General features: G+C 44.5%; 1 protein-coding gene across 2 annotated transcripts in view; it reads right to left on the reverse strand.

The window, feature by feature from the left end:
- The window catches only part of ELAVL1 (ELAV like RNA binding protein 1), a 121,771-nt gene that overhangs the window by 62,996 nt on the left and 38,204 nt on the right, over positions 1-20,571 (reverse strand). For both annotated transcript variants that reach the window (XM_073594638.1, XM_073594631.1), the window contains exon 3: positions 13,067-13,170. In XM_073594638.1, the coding sequence (XP_073450739.1) occupies positions 13,067-13,170 (104 nt within the window). The remainder of the gene's footprint in view (positions 1-13,066; positions 13,171-20,571) is intronic.

The following is a 20,571-nucleotide window of genomic DNA, read 5'->3' on the forward strand; positions in this document are numbered from 1 at the left end:
AAAAAAAATAAAAAATTGTGTCACTTTTATTCCTATTACAAGGAATGTAAACATCCCTTGTAATAGAAAAAAGCATGGCAGGACCTCTTAAATATGAGATCTGGGGTCAAAAAGACCTCAGATCTACACTAAAATGCAATAAAAAAAAAAAAAAAAGTCATTTAGAAAAATGACATTTGAAAAAATATGCCTTTAAGAGGCGTGGACGGAAGTGACGTTTTGACGTCGCTTCCGCCCAGCAGTATCTTGGAGACAAGTGAGCGCCATCTTGGCCTCACTCATCTCCTGACACACAACGGCAGAGGACGCGATCGCCTCCGCCGCTACCGACGGCTCCGGATCGCGGCGGGGGGCACCGGATCGCGGCGGGAGGGCCCTCTCCCGCCACTGATAAAAGTGATCTCGCGGCGAATCCGCCGCAGGGACCACTTTTATCTGAAAGCCGGCCGCCGCACGAAAACGGGGATACCGGGGTTATGGCAGCTAGCTGCTGCCATAACAACGATATCCCCGTTCAAACTTAGGACGTATATAGTCGTGCGGCAGTCGGGAAGTGGTTAAGGACCGAGCCTATTTTTCAGACTTGGTGTTTACAAGTTAACCACTTAAATATCAGGCACTTTCACTCCTTCCTGCCCAAGCCAAATTCAGCTTTCAGCGCTGTCGCACTTTGAATGACAATAGCGTGGTCATGCTACACTGTACCCAAACAAAATCTTTATCATTTTGTTTCCACAAATAGAGCTTTTGGTGGTATTTGATCACCTCTGGGGATTTTTATTTTCTACTAAACAAATAAAAAGACCGAAAAAAAAAAATTTCGTTGGTTACAAAACTTTGAAGTAAGTTTTCTCCTTCACTGATGGGGCGGCACTGACGGATGGTACTGAAAGTGTTTAAAGCCCTCCCCCAATCCCTAAACAGTTATCAGACTCCTCTAACAGATCCAGCGTGGTCTTGCCTGAAACACCAAGTCAAGCCCTGCTTTAACCACTTTGGCACTTGAAGGTTTTACCCTTTTTACTTTCCTGACCAGGCCATTTTTTGCTATACGGCACTGCGTTGCTTTAACTGACAACGCAAACCAAAATATATATATATATATATATATATATATATATATATCTTTATTTTATAGATTTTTTTCATTTTACACAAAACAAAAAATACAAACAATTTTGAAAAACTGATAAAGACACCCATAAACCATTACCAGAACATATATTGATTCATAATTCTATATCCTTTATGTAGTCTATATTTGTGTCTTTTTTTCTCAACATACAGTGGGGACGGAAAGTATTCAGACCCCCTTAAATTTTTCACTCTGTTATTTTGCAGCCATTTGCTAAAATCATTTATATTCATTTTTTTCCTCATTAATGTACACACAGCACCCCATATTGACAGAAAAACAGACTTGTTGACATTTTTGCAGATTTATTAAAAAAGAAAAACTGAAATATCACATGGTCCTAAGAATTCAGACCCTTTGCTTTGACACTCCTATATTTAACATTTCTTCTGATCATCCTTGAGATGGTTCTACACCTTCATTTGAGTGCAGCGGTGTTTGATTATACTGATTGGACTTGATTAGGAGCCACACACCTGTCTATATAAGACCTTACAGCTCACAGTGCATGTCAAAGCAAATGAGAATCACGAGGTCAAAAGGAACTGCCTGAAGAGCTCAGAGACAGAATTGTGGCAAGGCACAGTTCTGGCCAAGGTTACAAAAAAAATTCTGCTGCACTTAAGGTTCCTAAGAGCACAGTGGCCTCAATCCTTAAATGGAAGACGTTTGGGACAACCAGAACCCTTCCTAGAGCTGGTCGTCCGGCCAAACTGAGCTATCGGGGGAAAAGAGCCTTGGTGAGAGAGGTAAAGAAGAACCCAAAGATCACTATGGCTGAGCTCCAGAGATGCAGTCGGGAGATGGGAGAAAGTTGTAGAAAGTCAACCATCACTGCAGCCCTCCACCAGTCGGGGGTTTATGGCAGAGTGGCCCAACGGAAGCCTCTCCTCAGTGCAAGACACATGAAAAAAACACCTGAAGGACTCCAATATGGTGAGAAATAAGATTCTTTGGTCTGTCGAGACCAAGATAGAACTTTTTGGCCTTAATTCTAAGCGGTATGTGTGGAGAAAACCAGTCACTGCTCATCACCTGTCCAATACAGTCCCAACAGTGAAGCATGGTGGTGGCAGCATCATGCTGTGGGGGTGTTTTTCAGCTGCAGAGACAGGACGGCTGGTTGCAATCGAGTGAAAGATGAATGCGGCCAAGTACAGGGATATCCTGGACGAAAACCTTCTCCAGAGTGCTCAGGACCTCAGACTGGGCTGAAGGTTTACCTTCCAACAAGACAATGACCCTAAGCACGCAGCTAAAAGAACGAAGGAGTGACTTCACAACTCCGTGACTGTTCTTGAATGGCCCAGCTAGAGCCCTGACTTAAACCCAATTGAGCATTTCTGGAGAGACCTAAAAATGGCTGTCCACCAACGTTTACCATCCAACCTGACAGAACTGGAGAGGATCTGCAAGGAGGAATGGCAGAGGATCCCCAAATCCAGGTGTGAAAAACTTGTTGCATCTTTCCCAAAAAGACTCATGGCTATATTAGATCAAAAGGGTGCTTCTACTAAATACTGAGCAAAGGGTCTGAATTAGGGGTGCAACGGAGCAAAAAACTCACAGTTCGGATCGCTCCTCGGATCAGGAGTCATGGATCAGATCATTTTGGGATCAAACAAAAAAAAATAATTAATTGAATTTACAAAAACCTGTGAAAATTCCACCATATAGTCCCCACTGTAATATCCACATCTCCCCAACTGTAATATCCCCCACTCCCCACAACTCCCCCCACGGTAATATCCACATCTCCCCTATGATTGGAGCTTGCTTGCAGTTGAGGCGGCTGATGATGTTGTCAGCGTGCCGCTCACCTAGGCCGCCGCCAGGTGTACCAAGACGGCCGCCGCTCCGGAGCTAGGCCGAAACTGCGGCCTTTCCTAAGGCCGAGGCAGTGGAGCGTTCCGCGGATCGCTTGTGTGCCGATCCAAACAGGCTGAACTGTTCGGATCATGGATCGGTGACGATCCGTTGCACCCCTAGTCTGAATACTTAGGACCACGTGATTATTTCAGTTTTTCTTTAATAAATATGCAAAAATTTCAACAATTCTGTGTTTTTCTGTCAATATGGGGTGCTGTGTGTACATGAGGGAAAAAAAAATGAACCTAAATTATTTTAGCAAATGGCTGCAATATAACAAAGAGTGAAAAATTTAAGGGGGTCTGATTGTATATCCATCCAAGATTCCAAAATAGTTTGTCCGGACTCATAGAAACTAAGAAACATTAACCCACATAACCCTACAAAAAAAAAAAAAAAGGGGAAAACCCTACAGTATTGCTCTACATATATTTTGATAATTTTGCAGAGGTTCTGAACTCCTCCCATTGTTGCCATATCATTATGGTTTGTTCTCAAAGACCTGCTTCCATTTTTGTCATCTCCGGAGACCGCATCTCGCTCATCTCACATATCCATTACCCTGATTGAGGGATCTACCTCCTTCCTCCAATTTCGAGCTATGACTGTACACGCTGCTGTTAACATATGTCTTAGAATACCTTTCTTTATAGATTTTATAGAGCACGGGATCATTGACAATACAGAGATCAACACATCTGGTTGTACAGTCAGTCCTGTAATTCTCTGGTATATGTTGTAAATCTTTGACCAAAATACCAACACCCCCGGGCAAACCTTTTACCACGCAGGGATAATTATGATATAAAGATTATTATTAACTAAAATGGGTTGAGTCCAAGATGGTGCAGGGAGCAGACGTGTCCTAGTACTGCTCCGCTGTCCGGAACATTTATTCTTGTCATTACAAATGTGGGACGAATGAAATCTGCCTTGATAGCCAGTTCTGAGAGCCCGGTTCCGATTCTCCATGCCTGGACCCAAAAAACGGGGTTCTTCTCGGAAAAACAACACGCTAGTGGATCATCCGGAAGTTAAGGGCAGGGCCGCCGCCACTGCCTGTAGTAGTCTGGCCACGCAGACAGAGGCGACCAACACAATGGCTGAGACTCCTGCGGCTCCTCCGGAGTTTGCTGAGCTGATGCAGGAGATCACCACCTGCCGCACCACCCTGACAGAAAAAAATGGACCAAGTCTACATGGAGCTCGGACTTATCCGGAGAGACCTGGACACTTTCTGAGGCCACATGGAGGAGGCGGAGCAGCGTATATCCTCAGCCGAGGTTGTACATAGAGCACTCGGCGGACCTGCACGCTCTGAAAACCAAAGGAAAGCACTTGGAGTCCAGGGCGGAGGACACTGAAAACGAAAATCGTCGCAACAACTTGCGTGTCCTGGGGTTGCCGGAGGGAGCAGAAGGGTAATAACCCCACTTCTTTCATGGAAGGATTACTGCAAACCCTCCTCCCCCGGGCCTCATACTCATCCCAGTTTGTGGTGGAGCATTCTCACCGTATTCCCCGTCAGGGGCCCTCAAGGAGCACCATCACGCACCTTCATATTTAAGCTTTGGAACTTTCGTAACAGGGATCTGGTATTGTGGGAAGCTCGCAATGTGGGGGGCGTTGAAATACAAAAAAATACTAAGCTCCTTATATTCCCAGACTATTCAATTGAAACACAGCAACTACGAAAATCGTTTAATCATGTCCGAGCCCGCCTAAGAGTTAAAGGCCTCAAGTACAGTATACTTTTTTCAGCTAGACTCTGGGTTCAAGATGGAAAGTGGGTGAGCTTCTTAACATCGCCTGAAGCGGCATCCTCCTGGCTGGATACAGATCGTATGGGATGATAGCGGCTGCTATCTCCCCTTCTCTTTCTTATTCAGAGCAGTCTTAAGGCCCATACACACGCCCCATGCCTATACAAGTCGTTGCGAGGCGCTCAGACAGCATTACAGCGGGAGAGAGAGTCGTGTCATCATCGGAATAAGAGAAGAGGGAAGAAGACAACGAATAAGACTGGGCCACCGCTAGCAAGAGAGCGGCAAAAGAGCAGAAGAAAGCGGAGGAGCTCGGCAGAAGAACCGGACACCGGGAGAAGAGGCCAGAGAGAGCGGAGAAGAACCGGACACCTGGAGAAGAGGCCAGGAGAGACCCCCGAAGTCGGAAGAAGCCTCCCGGAGCTGCCTTATTACTTTAAAAACCTGTGTAGTGTGTTTTGTATTGACACTTTTTTCCCTAGGTGAATGGGTAGGGGTATGATATACCCCATACTAATTCACATAGGGTGGGGGACTGGGGGCCCCCTTATTAAAAGGGGGCTCCCGGATTCCGATAAGCCCTCCGCCCGCAGAATGCGACAACCAACGGCCAGGGTTGTCGGGAAGAGGCCCTTGTCCTCATCAACATGGGGACAAGGTGCTTTGAGGTGGTGGGCCACAGGGGGCCCCCCTCCCCCAAAGCACCCACCCCCCATGTTGAGGGCATGCAGCCTGGTACAGTTCGGGGGGGGGGGAAGCGCTCGCTCATCCCCACCCCCTTTCCTGACCGGCCGGGCTGCGTGCTCGGATAAGGATCTGGTATGGATTTTGGGGGGACCCCTGCGCCGTTTTCAGCGTAGGGGGTTCCCCTTAAAATCCATACCAGACCTAAAGGCCTGGTATGCTCCCAGAGGGGAATTCCCTCGCGCTTGCTGCAAAAGGAAAATGTGTTTTTCCTATTGCAGCTAGCGCGAGATGTACAGTATCCTGTTGCCAAGAACGCGATGGGATCATGCTGGAAACATTCTCGCGGCTGCGTACTGTAGTTTGTACAAAAGTCCGATGGTTTTGTGTACACACGATCGGACTTTGCTCCATCGGACTTTTGTTGCCGGAAAGTTTGTGCGTTTGCAAAGCCAACAAAAGTCAGATGAAAACAGAAAAGTTTGTCCGATGGAGCATACACACGGTCGGATGTTGCTCCAAAACGGCTAATTTGCATGTTTGTTGTCAAAAAGTCCGATCGTGTGCACGGGCCTTTATGCATACCTTCTGGCCCTTTATTTGTGACGCTCTGCTGACTTCTGGGCCTGTGTCTGTCTGACATGGGGATTGATATCTCCCCCCCCCCCCCCCCCACTTTTGTCAACCTCACTAGGCCTAGAGTTACAACATTTTAGTTTACCTGGTCTTGATGGGCCCATACCTGACAGATTATGACTGTTTGTCCAGCTTATGTTGCTCCTTTGTTCTGGAGCTATGCTTCCTAGTTAGTTGATCGCTTTGAAGTTATCTGACTGTTCAAGTTTTGTACCCCCGGGAGACCTGCACATCATTCTTCTCTGTATGACCCTACATGTTATGTGTTAACAGACTTATGTACTGCATGCCTCTTGCACATGCCTCCTCCACTACATGGCGGTATGCCATGCTTGGTTTGGGAAGATATGCCACTTCCAGTTCTGGGGGGAGGGGGGTGGTTTTCTTTGTAGGATTGTTTACTATAAATGTACATATGACACAGTTGGTTGTCCGCGCTCCTTTTGGGCGTGTTGCTACGTGGCATCCTGCTGGGCTTTGTAGATACATCTGGGTTGGTGCTGGTTTCTGAGTCGCCTTCTATGATGCTGACTGTTGATTTGATGGCCTCCATCAATGTGATTTTCAGGAATGCTAGGGGTTTAAATTCTCCTATAAAGCAGTCCTTAGTGTTCCAGTTTCTTAAGACCTACAAGCCCCATATTTGTGTTATTCAAGAGACCCACTTAGTGGGGGAAAAAAAAACTTAGTCTAAAGAAACCCTGGGTGGGCCAACACTATCACTCAAGTTACTCTAAATTTGCCAGGGGAGTGAGCATTTTGATACACAATTCCTTACCTTTTAGACTCTTGCACCTTGCGCTAGACCCAGACGTTAAGCTGCGATACATGCTATGGTAGAATGTTTAGAACTTGTACTGGTGGGATTATACATACCTCCTCCTGCTTCTATTAGGTTGCTCCGTAAGATAAAAGCCCTCATTGCCAATTACTCTATGGATAATGTGCTTTTTAATGGGTGATTGTAATATGCCCCCTAACCCTGAGATGGATCGGTTCACATCCACAGGGGGGACCTCTTCTGACCTGAGTGGGCAGGGGCCTATGGGCTAACCGATGTGTGGCGTTGGAGACATCCTCTAGATAGAACTTTTATGTGCCACTCTGCCACCTATAAAACCCTCTCCCTTATCAATCTTGTGTATGCAGGGAGTCCCCTCTTACCCATGGTTCAGCAGACATCTACCTTGCCAAGGGGAATCTGACCACGCACCAGTGCTGCGCAAGCTGTCCCCGGCAGCATCCACCTCGGATAAACTAAGTTGACTGTCAACACTTTGGGGTGTTCTGAATAAAAGAATTTTGATAGAGTACATAGTGCGGCCATTTCTTCTTTTGATTATATGCAGAGGCGAGCACCTGTCCAGATCATCAGGCTTTCAAAACCTCACCTGGAGCAGCAAGTCTTCTTGTTTGGATATCTAACAGATGAATGTGTATTGGAGCCTTAATCCTGCCTCTGCGGCCGTGGTTTGGGACGGCTTTAAGGCTTTTTGTAGAGGGCAATACCAGTTACTCATAGGCGTGGTTCGTAAGCAGATGAAGGCCGACTTGGCTAGGGCTGAGGAGGCAGCCACTTCCTTGGAAAAGCAATAGATTCAGACTAAAGACCCATTGCTTCATGACCAACTTCAGGAAAGCACTAGAGCTGTTCCTACGCTCCGTACTTATCTGACTAAAAAGAAGATGCTCAGACAGTCTCAAAGAATTTTGGTTGGCGAGCGCAATGGCCGGTTCTTGGCCTAGCCGGCCTGGGAGCAGTCGCCCTGTAGGAGTGTCCCTTGTATAGTCGACATGGACGGTGATAGGCAGACTGTCTAGGGAAATAACCAACTGCTTTGCTTCCTACTACGCTACACTCTACTTGTCTCAGGTAAACTACTCCATGGATGATCTTCATACTTACCTTTCCGACGTTGACTTCTCTATAGGCCGAGGTCAAGACAGGGAACAGCTTGACTCCATCACGCTCAAGGAGGTCCAGCGGAACCCTGTCCACTCTTCAGGCAGGGAAAACACCAGGGCCTGATGGATTCCCCACCAAATTTTACAGGACATACATAGATGACTTAGCACCTCGATCCCCCTTTATGCTTTTAACCTCCTTGAGAGAGGATTCCCTGTCGGCCACCATGGCTGAGGCTGTGATAGTTGTGCCCAAACCCGGCAAAGACCTGGAACTCTGTAAGCCCTACTGCCCGATATCTTTGTGGATGCTAAGCTTCTAGTGAAGATTTTGGCAAACCGTTTGAAAATGGTTATTACGGCCCTAGTGCATCCAAATTCATGCCGGGCAGAGAGACAGATATTATTATCCGCAGATTGTTTACCCATATTGACTTGAGCCAAGGAAGGTAATTCTGGGGCGATAGCAGCGTTGGACGCCGAGAAGGCATTCAACGCCGTTGGAATGTTTGGTTTCGGGCCTAAGTTTATCTCATGAATACAACTCTTGTATGCAAACCAAAATGGCCAGAGTCAGAGTAAATGGCTTATTGTCTGCCCTATTTAGCCAGAGTAGAGGGACTAGGCAGGACTGTCCTCTTTTGCCGGGACTCTTTGCCGATCATTTTGCGCCGGGACACCACGGTGAATTATCTACTCTGATGCCAATCTGAACGACTAACCCCACTCTGTTTTGCATCTGACATCAATCAGCCCACACACAGTCAGATAGCCATACAATCAGGATCTGAGCTTTTGAACTTTGATTGGTCACTTGGATGCTCTGCTGGCCACCCAGGATATCCCTTAGAGGGCACTGTTACTAAGCTGTGCTCATCTCTACAATGCTGTTATAGCCTGATTCATTCACCTGGACTACTAATTATTTAGTGAATGCAACGGGTGTGCCACATGTGGGAATACCCAAGGACTGTTTTCAATTAGCTGCAAGTGCATCAATAAAAGTATTCCATTGCTGCCCTTGGCAAATGTGTTGTTCAGCAGTGTAATATACTTCCCTCTATATCAGATAGCTACGGACGAACTCTCCATGAATTGGTCTGTTAAAATGGGGATATGTGACACAATTAGCATACAATAAGCCTCGTAAGGGACAAGTATTGCTTTGTGTCTTACTCACCCGCCCACAGACCATCAAGGCTTCCATATATGGAAGTGTTCATATTCAGTGTATAGTGCGGTTAGTTTGCACCATTGCAGCGGCCTCCTGTGTGTCCATTTTTAAAGTGACGATGTCTCTTTAATTTAACCAACTTTATGGTTTTTAGAGGGGTGGTTTACACTGCCCATGTTTAAAATATGGGTTTCTGTTCATTATTAGATTTTTGTACTATTAAAGATTTATTCAGCAATATTATGGTTTTCCAATGGTGGCTTAGCCAGCCCAGACAGAACCCTGCGGTTTCGTTGGAGGCAGCTATTCTAGGGTCCTATGCAGCCCTGAGCATCCGGGCTTATAGAGGGCCTAGGGTTCATCTTGAGACGACTCCTCCAATGAAAACGACATTGGAGTTAGAGGTCGACCGATATATTGGCGTTTAATTAATCGGCATCGGCCGATTATAACTTTAGCGTGACTTGCAAATGACTTCCGTAATAGAAGTCAATGCAAGCTGCCTGAAGTCTTCTGGACTTTTCTCCTCTCTGGGCAGCCTGCCAAGTCTGATTAAAGAAACTAATAAGATACAATGTTTCCACTTGTCAATGAACTGAACTCCATGTGGAGGAGTTCTCAGTTTAACCATTTAAAGACTAAATCTTTTTTGACATTTGTTGCTTACAAGTAAAAATCCAGTATTTTCTGCTAGAAAATCACTTAGAACCCCCAAAAATTATATATATATATTTTTTTAGCAGAGACCCTAGGGAATAAAATAGCAGTTGCTGCAATATTTTTTGTCACACGGTATTTGCGCAGTGGTCTTTCAAACGCAATTTTTTTTGGAAAAAATACACTAATGAATTTAAAAAAAAAAAAAACTAAGCAGTAAGGTCAGCTCATTTTTTTTTAGTCCAAAAGTTTTGATTACCTGTTTAAATGTAAGAAATTTTCTGTATCACTTATTACTTAAGGCTGCTTTCACACTGGAGCGGGCAGGGGTTGACGGTAAAATGCTGCTAGTTTTAGCGGCGCTATTCGGCTGCTAGCGGGGCGCTTATAACCCAGCTAGCGCCAGAGGAAGGGGTTGTATGCGCACGTGAAGCGCCGCTGCCGAATCGCTTTGCAGGCGCTTCGGCAGCGGTGCGCATTCATTTTAATGGGCAGGAGTGGTGGAGGAGCGGTATACACCACTCCAAAGATGCTGCTTGCAGAACTTTAACATCCTGCCAGCACATTGCCTCAGTGTGAAAGCACTCGGGCTTTCACACTGAGACTGCAGGGGAGCCGCTTTGCAGGCACTTTACAGGCACTATTTTTAGCCTAAAACTGTTAGATTTTATGAGATGAAGGGAAAAAAAAAATAAATTGGCTTAACATATCGGGAAAAATCGGCATCATATATCGGCCATCGGCGGTTTCTAAATATCGGCATCGGCCAGAGAAAAACCCATATCGGTCAACCTCTAGAGTATGGCAACAGTCCAGGGCCGTCTAAAAGGCCGACTCCTCATTTTCTCCTCATAATCCCCTATGGGGTAACCCACAGCTTCAGCATTTTTATAAATTGCCAGATCCCCAGCTCTGGGCATTCAAAGGGATTACAGCCCTTAAACACATTATTACAGATGGCAGACTTTCCAACTTCTCAGTGCTGAGGGAAAAATACACTATACCTGTCTCAATGACCTTTAGATATCAGCTTAGACACGCGGCACAAGCCCAATTTACTTTTTTTGCTTGCATTTTAAAACTCTTTGTGCAGCTCATGCATTTACGTAGGGCTATTCATTTAGTTCATATCAGTTTCCACAGATTTTGATTGGATTGGAACAGCCATTATATGTTGTGCTACATTTGTGGTGAGTGCACACTTAACCCCTTTACACCTGAGGGTAAAACAAATCTAAATGGTTAAGCTCAATTTTGACATGTGTTAGTAAAGCCATATGTATCACCACAACTAATTTGTGCATCCAGGTGGATTATACCTTGCTTTTTTCAGGACAAAATTGGGCTTTCGTTTGGTAGTAAACAGTTATGGATATCGCCTGATTTTTCTTTATTATCAAAAGAACACTGGTCCAAAAATGGTAAAAAAAAGGATAAAACAACCCAAAATAAATTCTCCTGCTACCGACAATACCCCATATGTGTATGTTATTTGTTGTTTGTACCTGTAGTACAGTCCAGAGGCAATTTGCTTATTTATTTTTGTCCTACCTAACACACACCGACATCAATTTAAAATAATAAAATCCTGTCCAAAATATACTGACCCTGATGTAACCCAAACATTAACCCTGGCGCTGACCTAGATCAAACCTTGATCTAGGTATTGTTCTCCATTTTAAAATTATTTTACATTTTTTTCCTTTCTGCAAGGAACGAGAGACACATTGTATCCTTCTCCAGTCACAGACTGGTCACTGCTGTAGCCAACCAGAGGCTACCACAGCGATCAGGTGACCTGGAGATCTGGGTCCTGATCAGACCCCGGTCTCGCAGGCTCCCAGCACAAAGGGAGAAACACATATGCCGCCCCACATAAATAAGGTCAGTGCAGTGAGGGCGCATATGTGTATCATTAAAGGTGTTAAAGTGGCAGTAAACCTCAGACAAGTAAAATTAGCAAAACACATCCCTCTATAGTGTGTACTTGTCTCAATTAAGAGCACTAAGTGTCATTTCTGTCTGCTGCTTTGTTCCTCTGTTATGTGCCAATCATCAAAACACACAGGGACCGTGCTGGTGATGTAAGCTGAGCTGCACCATGCATAGCTCAGTTTACATGGCAGAAAATGCTGAAAGCAGGTAGATGTATTTTATTTCAGGAGAGACATTGAAGGTTTCTTCAGCAATGAAGAGCCTGCCTAAATCGCAGCTTGTGACAGAGGAACTGTAGTTACACGTTAAGCTTTGAGAATGAAAGTTACAAGCAGACCAGTTGCCGTGCCCAGCTACTTCAGATTCTGGTTGCTCCAGTCTTAAAGTGGAGTTCCACCCAGAAATGGAACTTCTATGGATCTGATCCCCCCCCCCCCCCCCCTTCCGGTGCCACAATTGGCACCTTTCGGGGGGGGGGAGCAGATACCTGTCAAATCCAGGTATCTGCTCCCACTTCCGGGGAAAGATCATTGCAATATTGTGCGGCAAACTATGCAATGCCCGCTCCCCTTTTAGTTACACACAGCTCCCATTTGGCCATGTAAAAGGGACCAAGGGAGAGGCAGCTAAAAGGGGGAAAAAACCTAACATCAGGAAACGTCCAATTTTTCCTTTATTTCTCTTCTTTTCCATTATTCGTAACTTTGTAATTCATTGATAAAAAGGCCATTGTGGTGGTGAAGGGGGACAATAGAGTGCACAAATAAAGCACCAACAAATTCATAAAACAACTAAAAAGATGATATGGCATAGTGACAGGGGATTTATAAAGTGCAAGTTCACCTTTTCAGAAAACAAATTAAAAGATGAACACTGTACACCATTCTCCACTACCCCTGTCCTAACTGTTCTTACCTCTGTGGGAGATGTCAGTGCCCACGCATCCTGTGTAATGGTTCATAGATTTGAGATCAGACAGATCAGAACAATGCTCTGTACCTAAGCTGACTAATCAGAATTACTGTGACCCGTCCCAGAAGCCCCACAGAAAGAAGAGGGGGAATTTTAAATCCCTGAACTGCAACACATGCTGCATGGGCATCAGCAGGGACTGGGGGGGGGGGGGGGGGGGATGGAAGGTGTTCAGTGTTTGTATACCTTTTATTGTTTTAATGGCAAACTAACCCTGTATAGATATAGATGTCTGCAGTGAATAAGCCAAGGTGGTCTTTAGCACAATCTGAAAACAAAAAAGTAATGCAGTAACATTTCAACCCCAAATAAATCTAGTTTAAAGCACATATTCACCTTTATGGTTTTTGATTGCAGTCTCAATCCATTAAGTGTGTTTATTGCTCTTTCTGCATCTTTAGCATTTAAGTAATTCACAAAGCCATATCCTAAACTGTGCCCTGCAAAAGGGAAAAAACAATAAACAAAAAAATAAAGCACACACATCTACATATACACACACACGAAAAAAAAAAAAAAGAAAAAATCTAAAAATTCCTAAATCCATTTGTGTAAATATTTGAAAATGGTAGTAAACTCGCAGGATGGTTGCAGCCTAAAATATTGGAGGAGTAATTTTAAAATCTCTATAAAATTACCATATATTGTAATCTATATCTATGCCATAAACCAGTAGTTCTGCATGCACAGCTGGCCAATGGAATGAAATAACTACATAGATCCTCCTATTTTTAAATCTCATTCACACATGCGCAGAGAGCAGTACACAGTGAAAAAGCAAGCTCCATGTTAGCCAGAGCTCTGCATGGCCCTAGGAAAACTACCCATTTTCCCTCATATGTCCAAACACGGAATAAAGTTGATAAAGAAATGGCTGTGGAATTTTGTGACTTTGCCGGGGTCTCTACAACTTGCACTCAGTTCCTGACTCCCACGCTATAAAACAGCAAACTAGCTGCAGCCCAGGATTACCTTTGGTCCTTGGGCATGCCTATTCTTTAGGACTCGATTCAGACAGAGCTGGAGACTCCATTCAAGGCAGAGGAGCTTGATGCGGCTATTGCACAGACCAAACCCCTGAAAGGCTCCAGACCCTGATGGATTTTCCTTGCCACATTACAAAAAACTTTCTTCACTAGGTTGTCACCACATTTCATGATGGCCTATAACTCTCTAGTACAAGAAGGCTCTACTCTTTGAGAGTGTACATAGGTCCTTGTCCTCTGTGGATTAGACCTATCCCAAAACAGCAGTTACAGATCTACTGCATTACTTACATGTAGCTTTAAAAACTGTTGTAAAAAAAAAAAAAATCTAGAGATTATTTCCATATCTACAGACTCATTAACATGGATCAGTCCTGGCTTTGTGCTTTCATGCAAAGCAAAGGACAACACTATAGGCCCTCAACCTCGTCCATGCTGTACAGTTTCAAATGCCCATTTTTCTTGCTTTCCACAGATTCAGACAAGGCCTTTGATAGGGCAGTTCATGCAAGCCACCCCTGCAACATATTGGGCTGGGCCTACACATGCTCCGATGAATAATGTCGCTGTCTTCCTCTACTAGTGCAGCCGTAAAAGGTGAACAAGCTTAGACCTGATTTTTTTTTGTATTTCAAACAATACGAGACAGGCTGTCCACTCACCCATATTATCTTTATCCTGACCCTGAAAACCCTCTTCAGTTTCAGACACTGCAGGCTTTACCAAATACTCAGCCACAAGACTGCGGCTGATGTAATTTTCTTTGTCACCAATCCAGGCATCACCATGCTCAATATTCTCTGTGCACTACAAAGCCTATGGGTCACAAACTTTTTTTTTTGAACATTAACTTTTTTTTTGCAGTTTGAAAATAAGAGTGAACAATGCATGAAAAGATGTCACAGATGCACATTACAAAATACAGAACAGTAAAGTAGCAGTCTTAGCATAGGTTTGCTGCATTACAGCAGATCACACAGGTTGTGTAAGATGCAGAGCTAAATGACAATGCTTTTTCACTGAGGTAACTGGTCTTGACCAAGTTGAAAGCCTCGGACGGAGTAGGAGCCAGCTGCGATCTCCAGTGTCTCACTATCATAATTCTGGCGAGTAAAATATGAGTGACTACTATACGAGAATTCATCAGGAATCTCTCACTATCTAGGTTTAAGAATGCCAGAGCAGGGTTGGGTTGTATAATTACACAAGTGGTCTCTGATGAGCTGGAAGATTTTCGGCTGGAAGCTGATGTGGTTTTGTAAAATCTTGAATGTGTGAAATAGAGTGCCTGCAAGTCCACAGTCCCGCAAGCAAAAAGGTGAACTGGAGGATGAATATTAAGATAGTAAGGGATATACCAACTAAGCATCATCTTCTGTGCCAGTTCCAAATGATTCATGCAACGAGATGTCGCATATGTAGAGTTGAAGGCTTTGAGCCATTGGGAGGAAGTAAAGGGCGTAAAGAAAGATATAAAACGCCAATGATACACGTGAGCGTAAAATGTTCGGAAGTGGGAAGATTAAATTCTTGCACCAGGTCCTTTATGCCTTTGGGCATGCCATTTTTTCCATATTTTGTTGTTACAGCCTTATTCCAAAATTGATTAAAATTAATTTTTTCCCCTCAAAAGTCTGCAAACAATACCCCATAATGACAGCGTGAAAGAAGTTTGTTGTTTGAAATCCTTGCAAAATGTATTAAAAACCACCACATGTACATAAGTATTCACAGCCTTTGCCATGACAGTGAAAATTGAGCTCAGGTTCATCCTGTTTCCACTGATCATCCTTGAGAAGTTTCTACAACTCGGAGTCCACCTGTGGTAAATTCAGTTGATTGCACACAATTTGGAAAGGCACACACCTGTCTATATAAGGTTCCACATTTAACAGTGCATGTCAGAGCACAAACCAAGCCATGAAGCCCACAGAATTGTCTGTAGACCTCCAAGACAAGTTAGCATCGAGGCACAGATCTGGAGAAGGGTACAGAAAAATTTCTGCAGGTCCCAATAAAGCACAGTGGCCATCATTCGTAAACGGAAGAAATTTAGAACCACCAGGACTCTCCCTAGAGTGGGCCGTGTGGCCAAACTGAGCCATATGGGGGGGGGGGGGGGGGGGGGGGGCGGAGGTCAGGGAGGAGACCAAGAACCCAATGGTCACTGACAGAGCTCCAGTTTCTCTGTTGAGAGAGGAGAACCTTCCAGAAGAACAAACATCTCTGCAGCGCTCCACCAATTAGGTCTGTATGGTAGAGTGGCCAGACGAAAGCCGCCACTCAGCAAAAGGCACATGACAGCCTGTCTGGAGATTGCCAAGAGTCACCTGAAGGACTCTCAGACCATGAGAAACAAAACTCTCTGGTCTGATGAAACAAAGATTGAACACTTTGGCCTGAATTGAAAGCGTAATGTCTGGAGGAAACCAGGCACCGCTCATCACCTGGCCAACACCATCCCTACAATGAAGCATGGTGGTGGCAGCATCATGCTGTGGGGATGTTTTTCAGTGGCAGGAACTGAGAGACTAGTCAGGATCGGGGGAAAGATGAATGTAGCAATGTACAGAAACATCCCTGATGAAAACCTGCTCCAGAGCGCTCTGGGCCTAAGACTGGGGCGAAGGTTCACCTTCCAACAGGACAACGACCCTAAGCACACAGCCAAGATAACAAAAGGAGTGGCTATGGGACAACTCTGAATGTCCTTGAGTGGCCCAGTCAGAGCAGAGACTTAAAGATTGAACATGTCTGGAGAGATCTGAAAATGGCTGTGCACCGATCCTCCCCATCCAAACCGATAGAGCTTGAGAAGTCCTGCAAAGAAGTATGGGAGAAACTGCCCAAAAATAGGATAGGTGTGCCAAGCTTGTAGCATCATACTCAGATTTGAGGCTGCAATTGGTGCCAAAAGGTGCTCCAACAAAGTAATGAGCAGAGGCTGTCAATACATACAGTATCTCACAAAAGTGAGTACACCCCCTCACAATTTTGTAAATATTATATAACTTTTCATGTGACAACACTGAAGAAATGACTCTTTGCTACAATGTAAAGTAGTGAGTGTACAGCTTGTATAAAACAGTGTAAATTTGCTGTCCGTTCAAAATAACTCACAGCCATTAAGGTCTAAACTGCTGGCAACAAAAGTGAGTACACCCCTATGTAAAAAAAGTCCAAATTGGGCCCAAAGTATCAATATTTTGTGTGGCCATCATTTTCCAGCACTGCTTTAACCCTCTTTGGCATGAGTTCCAGAGCTTCACAGGCTGCCATTGGAGTCCTCTTCCACTCCTCCACGACATCACTGAGCTGGTGGTGTTAGAGACCTTGCACTCTTTCACCTTCCGTTTGAGGATGCCCCACAGATGCTCAATAGGGTTTAGATCTAAAGACATGCTTGGCCAGTCCATCACCTTTACTCTCAGCTTATTTAGCAAGGCAGTGGTCATCTTGGAGGTGTGTTTGGGGTTGTTATGTTGAAATACCGCCCTGCGGCTCAGTCTCCGAAGGGAGGGGATCATGCTCTGCTTCAATATGTTACAAGCCAACCTCAATGCACTGTCTAATTGGGCAACTAAGTGGCAAATAAGGTTTAATGTTGATAAATGTAAAGTTATGCACATGGGGGCTAAGAATATGCATGTATCATACATACTAGGGGAAGTACAACTGGGGGGAATCAATAGTGGAGAAGGATCTGGGGGTTTTGGTAGCTCATAAGCTCAATAATAGCATGCTAAGCCAAGCTGCGGTTTCCAAAGAGGAGGGAGGGAGGGAGAGAGAGGGAGAGGGAGAGAGAGAGAGGGAGAGGGAGAGGGAGAGAAGAGCAACCAAACTGATAAGAGGCATGGAGGAGCTCAGCTATGAGGAAAGACTAGAGGAACTGAATCTATTCCATCTTGAGGAGATTGGGGGGATATGATCAACATGTACAAATACATAAGTGGTCAATATAGTGGACTTGGTGTTGTGTTATTCCCTTAAATATCATCACAGAGGACAAGGGGGCACTCTTTATGTCTAGAGGAAAAAAGATTTCATTGCCAAATATGAAAAGGTTTCTTCACAATAAGAGCTGTGAAAATATGGAATAGACTCCCTCCAGAGGTGGTTCTGGCAAGCGCAGTAGATTGCTTTAAAAAAAGGCCTGGATTCTTTCCTAAATGTACATAATATAACTGGCTACTATACTAACATTTATCAAGTTGATCCAGGGGAAACTCGATTGCCTCTCAGGGGATCAGGAAGGAATTTTTACCCCTGCTGTAGCAAATTGGAGCATGCTTTGCTGGGGTTTTTTGCCTTCCTCTGGATTAACTGAGTGAAGGATTGTGTATATGGGATTGTATATATAATTTTTTTTTTTTTTTTGGTTGAACTAGATGGACGTGTGTCTTTTTTCAACCTTATTAACTATGTAACTATGTGAAAAGTACAAAGTTGGCATTCATGGTTCCCTCAAATGAACTGTAGCTCCCCAGTGCCGGCAGCACTCATGCAGCCCCAGACAATGACACTCCGACCACCATGCTTGACTGTAGGCAAGACACACTTGTCTTTGTACTCCTCACCTGGTTGCCGCCACACACGCTTGACGCCATCTGAACCAAATAAGTTTATCATGGTCTCAGACCACAGGACATGGTTCCAGTAATCTATGGCTTTAGCCTGCTTGTCTTCAGCCAACTGTTTGCGGGCTTTCATGTGCCTCATCTTTAGAAGAGGCTTCCTTCTGGGAAGAGTCATGCAGACCAATTTGATGCAGTTTGCAACGTATGGTCCGAGTAGGGCTGGGAGATTTTCTTTAAAAAAAAATAAATAAATAAATAATCTTCGATTCTCTTAAAAAACTTGATTCATGATTTGAATTTATTTTTTCTTTGGAAACCGCGCCGGTCCTGAGGCGCTGCGGGCATGAGTTTTTAGGCGAGGCCGCGGCTTCAGCCTAGTCTGCGGCGTCCGGCCGAAGCCTCGCCTAAAAACTCATTCCCGCAGCGCCTCAGGACCGGCGCGGTGAAAAAAAAAAAAAAAAAAAACGGTTTAAATTTTGAATCGATTTGACCTCTCAACTCGATTCAAGATTTAAATCGATTTTTTCCCCAGCCCTAGGTCTGAGTACTGACAGGCTGACCCCCCACCCCTTCAACCTCTGCAGCAACGCTGGCAGCACTCATACGTCTATTCCCCAAAGACAACCTCTGCATAGGACGCTGAGTACATGCACTCAACTGTTGGTCGACCATTGCAAGGCCTTTTCTGAGTGGAACCTGTCCATCCTGTTAAACTGCTGTATGGTCTTGGTCACCATTAGCTATCTTTATGTAGCGCAACAATTATTTTTTTTTAGATCCTCAGATTTCTTTGGAGTGGTCGAACTAGTGTTTGAACTGATCCAACAGAGCAGTCACGTAATATTTGGTAATGTCCACTAGGCCCACACCTCCAGCTTTCCTGTGTTTATTCAAGTGTGCACGTTAGAATCTAGCTCTTGTTTCAAAGATCATTTTTAAAATATAGAAGCCAGTTGTTTAAAATGCAGTGCGCTGGGTTGGATGGGAAGGGTTCGAAAAATATATAGGATTTGGACAAAGACATTTTGAATTTTGAGTGTCATTTAAGGTAATTTATTATTTTATTGGCAAGAGGTCTGTAGTTATTTGCTAGGGAAACTTTTTGGGGTTAGGGCAATGCCTAGATATGGTATGTATCACTCCATATGTACGGTAGAGTTTGTGTGCATTTAGTTGCCATTTGAACTCCAAGGTTTAACAACTGGGATTTAGAGAAATTAATTTAGTAGTAAAAAAGGCTACTGAAGTGAGTAAGGACTTGGTGGACACAGGGCAGGTACTTGAGTGGGTCTGTGAGGAGTAAAAGCGCATCTTTCAATTGATTTTTTTGTGCTATGAATCAGCAGCGGGAAAAATAAAAAGGGGTGGGAGCGGACAACTGCAAGTGGCTTTATCATAAGATTGAGGATAGAGGGTGAGAGTGAGCAGCCCTGCCGGGTGCCATTTTTAACATCAATAGAAGAAAGGGCCGCACTCCGTACTAGATCAAAATTTTTATTCAGAACATTGCAAGTGTTGACAAAAGACAGAAAGCTGGTAGATGCATTTCACACACTCCAAGTGCGCTTAATCATTATGATAAAGCGCACTTGGAGTGTGTGAAATGCATCTACCAGCTTTGTCTTTTGTCAACACTTGGGATGTTCTGAATAAAAAAAATTTTGATCCAGTATGGAGTGCGGCCATTTCTTCTACTATTGACTGCAAGTGGAGGCAAACTGAGGCGGGCACCTTTCTAGATCATCGGGCATCTAATTTCACCTGGAGCAGCGAATTTTTCTTGTTGGCCATTCTTAACATGCTGGAGCTGTAGACCTGGGCGGACGGACATGACTACAGAGCAAGGATATGGTGAATTCTGTCAATGGTTAGATGATTTTGCATTAAGGAAGCGATCACCGCTGTAAAAAGATCCAGCACAAAGTGAGGACGCTGGGAAGGCTGGACAGATTTGGGAAGGTCACAAATCTTTAGTCTGTTGCGGCATAATCTGTCCTCAAGACCTGCCAACGTTTGCTTTAAGCCAGGTCAGGTCATTGGTATGTGCTGTGTGTGCGTCAGAGTCTTAAAGTAGGAAGCACAGGTGCACAATTTGTCTTCAATGTGTCCTACAGGTTAACATATGCTTTTCAGATCCACTTTAAATGAATGCATACAGGACATATCAGCTTGTAAAGATATTGAGACCGCAACATAACCATTAAAGTGGAATCAGAGACAGGTTGGCCCGCTTTGAGAAAAGAAGAGATGGGGTCAGCTTGCCCAATACCTGGAGCAG

This window comes from Aquarana catesbeiana, linkage group LG01, assembly GCF_042186555.1.
Source record: "Aquarana catesbeiana isolate 2022-GZ linkage group LG01, ASM4218655v1, whole genome shotgun sequence".
Classification (NCBI taxonomy): domain Eukaryota; kingdom Metazoa; phylum Chordata; class Amphibia; order Anura; family Ranidae; genus Aquarana; species Aquarana catesbeiana.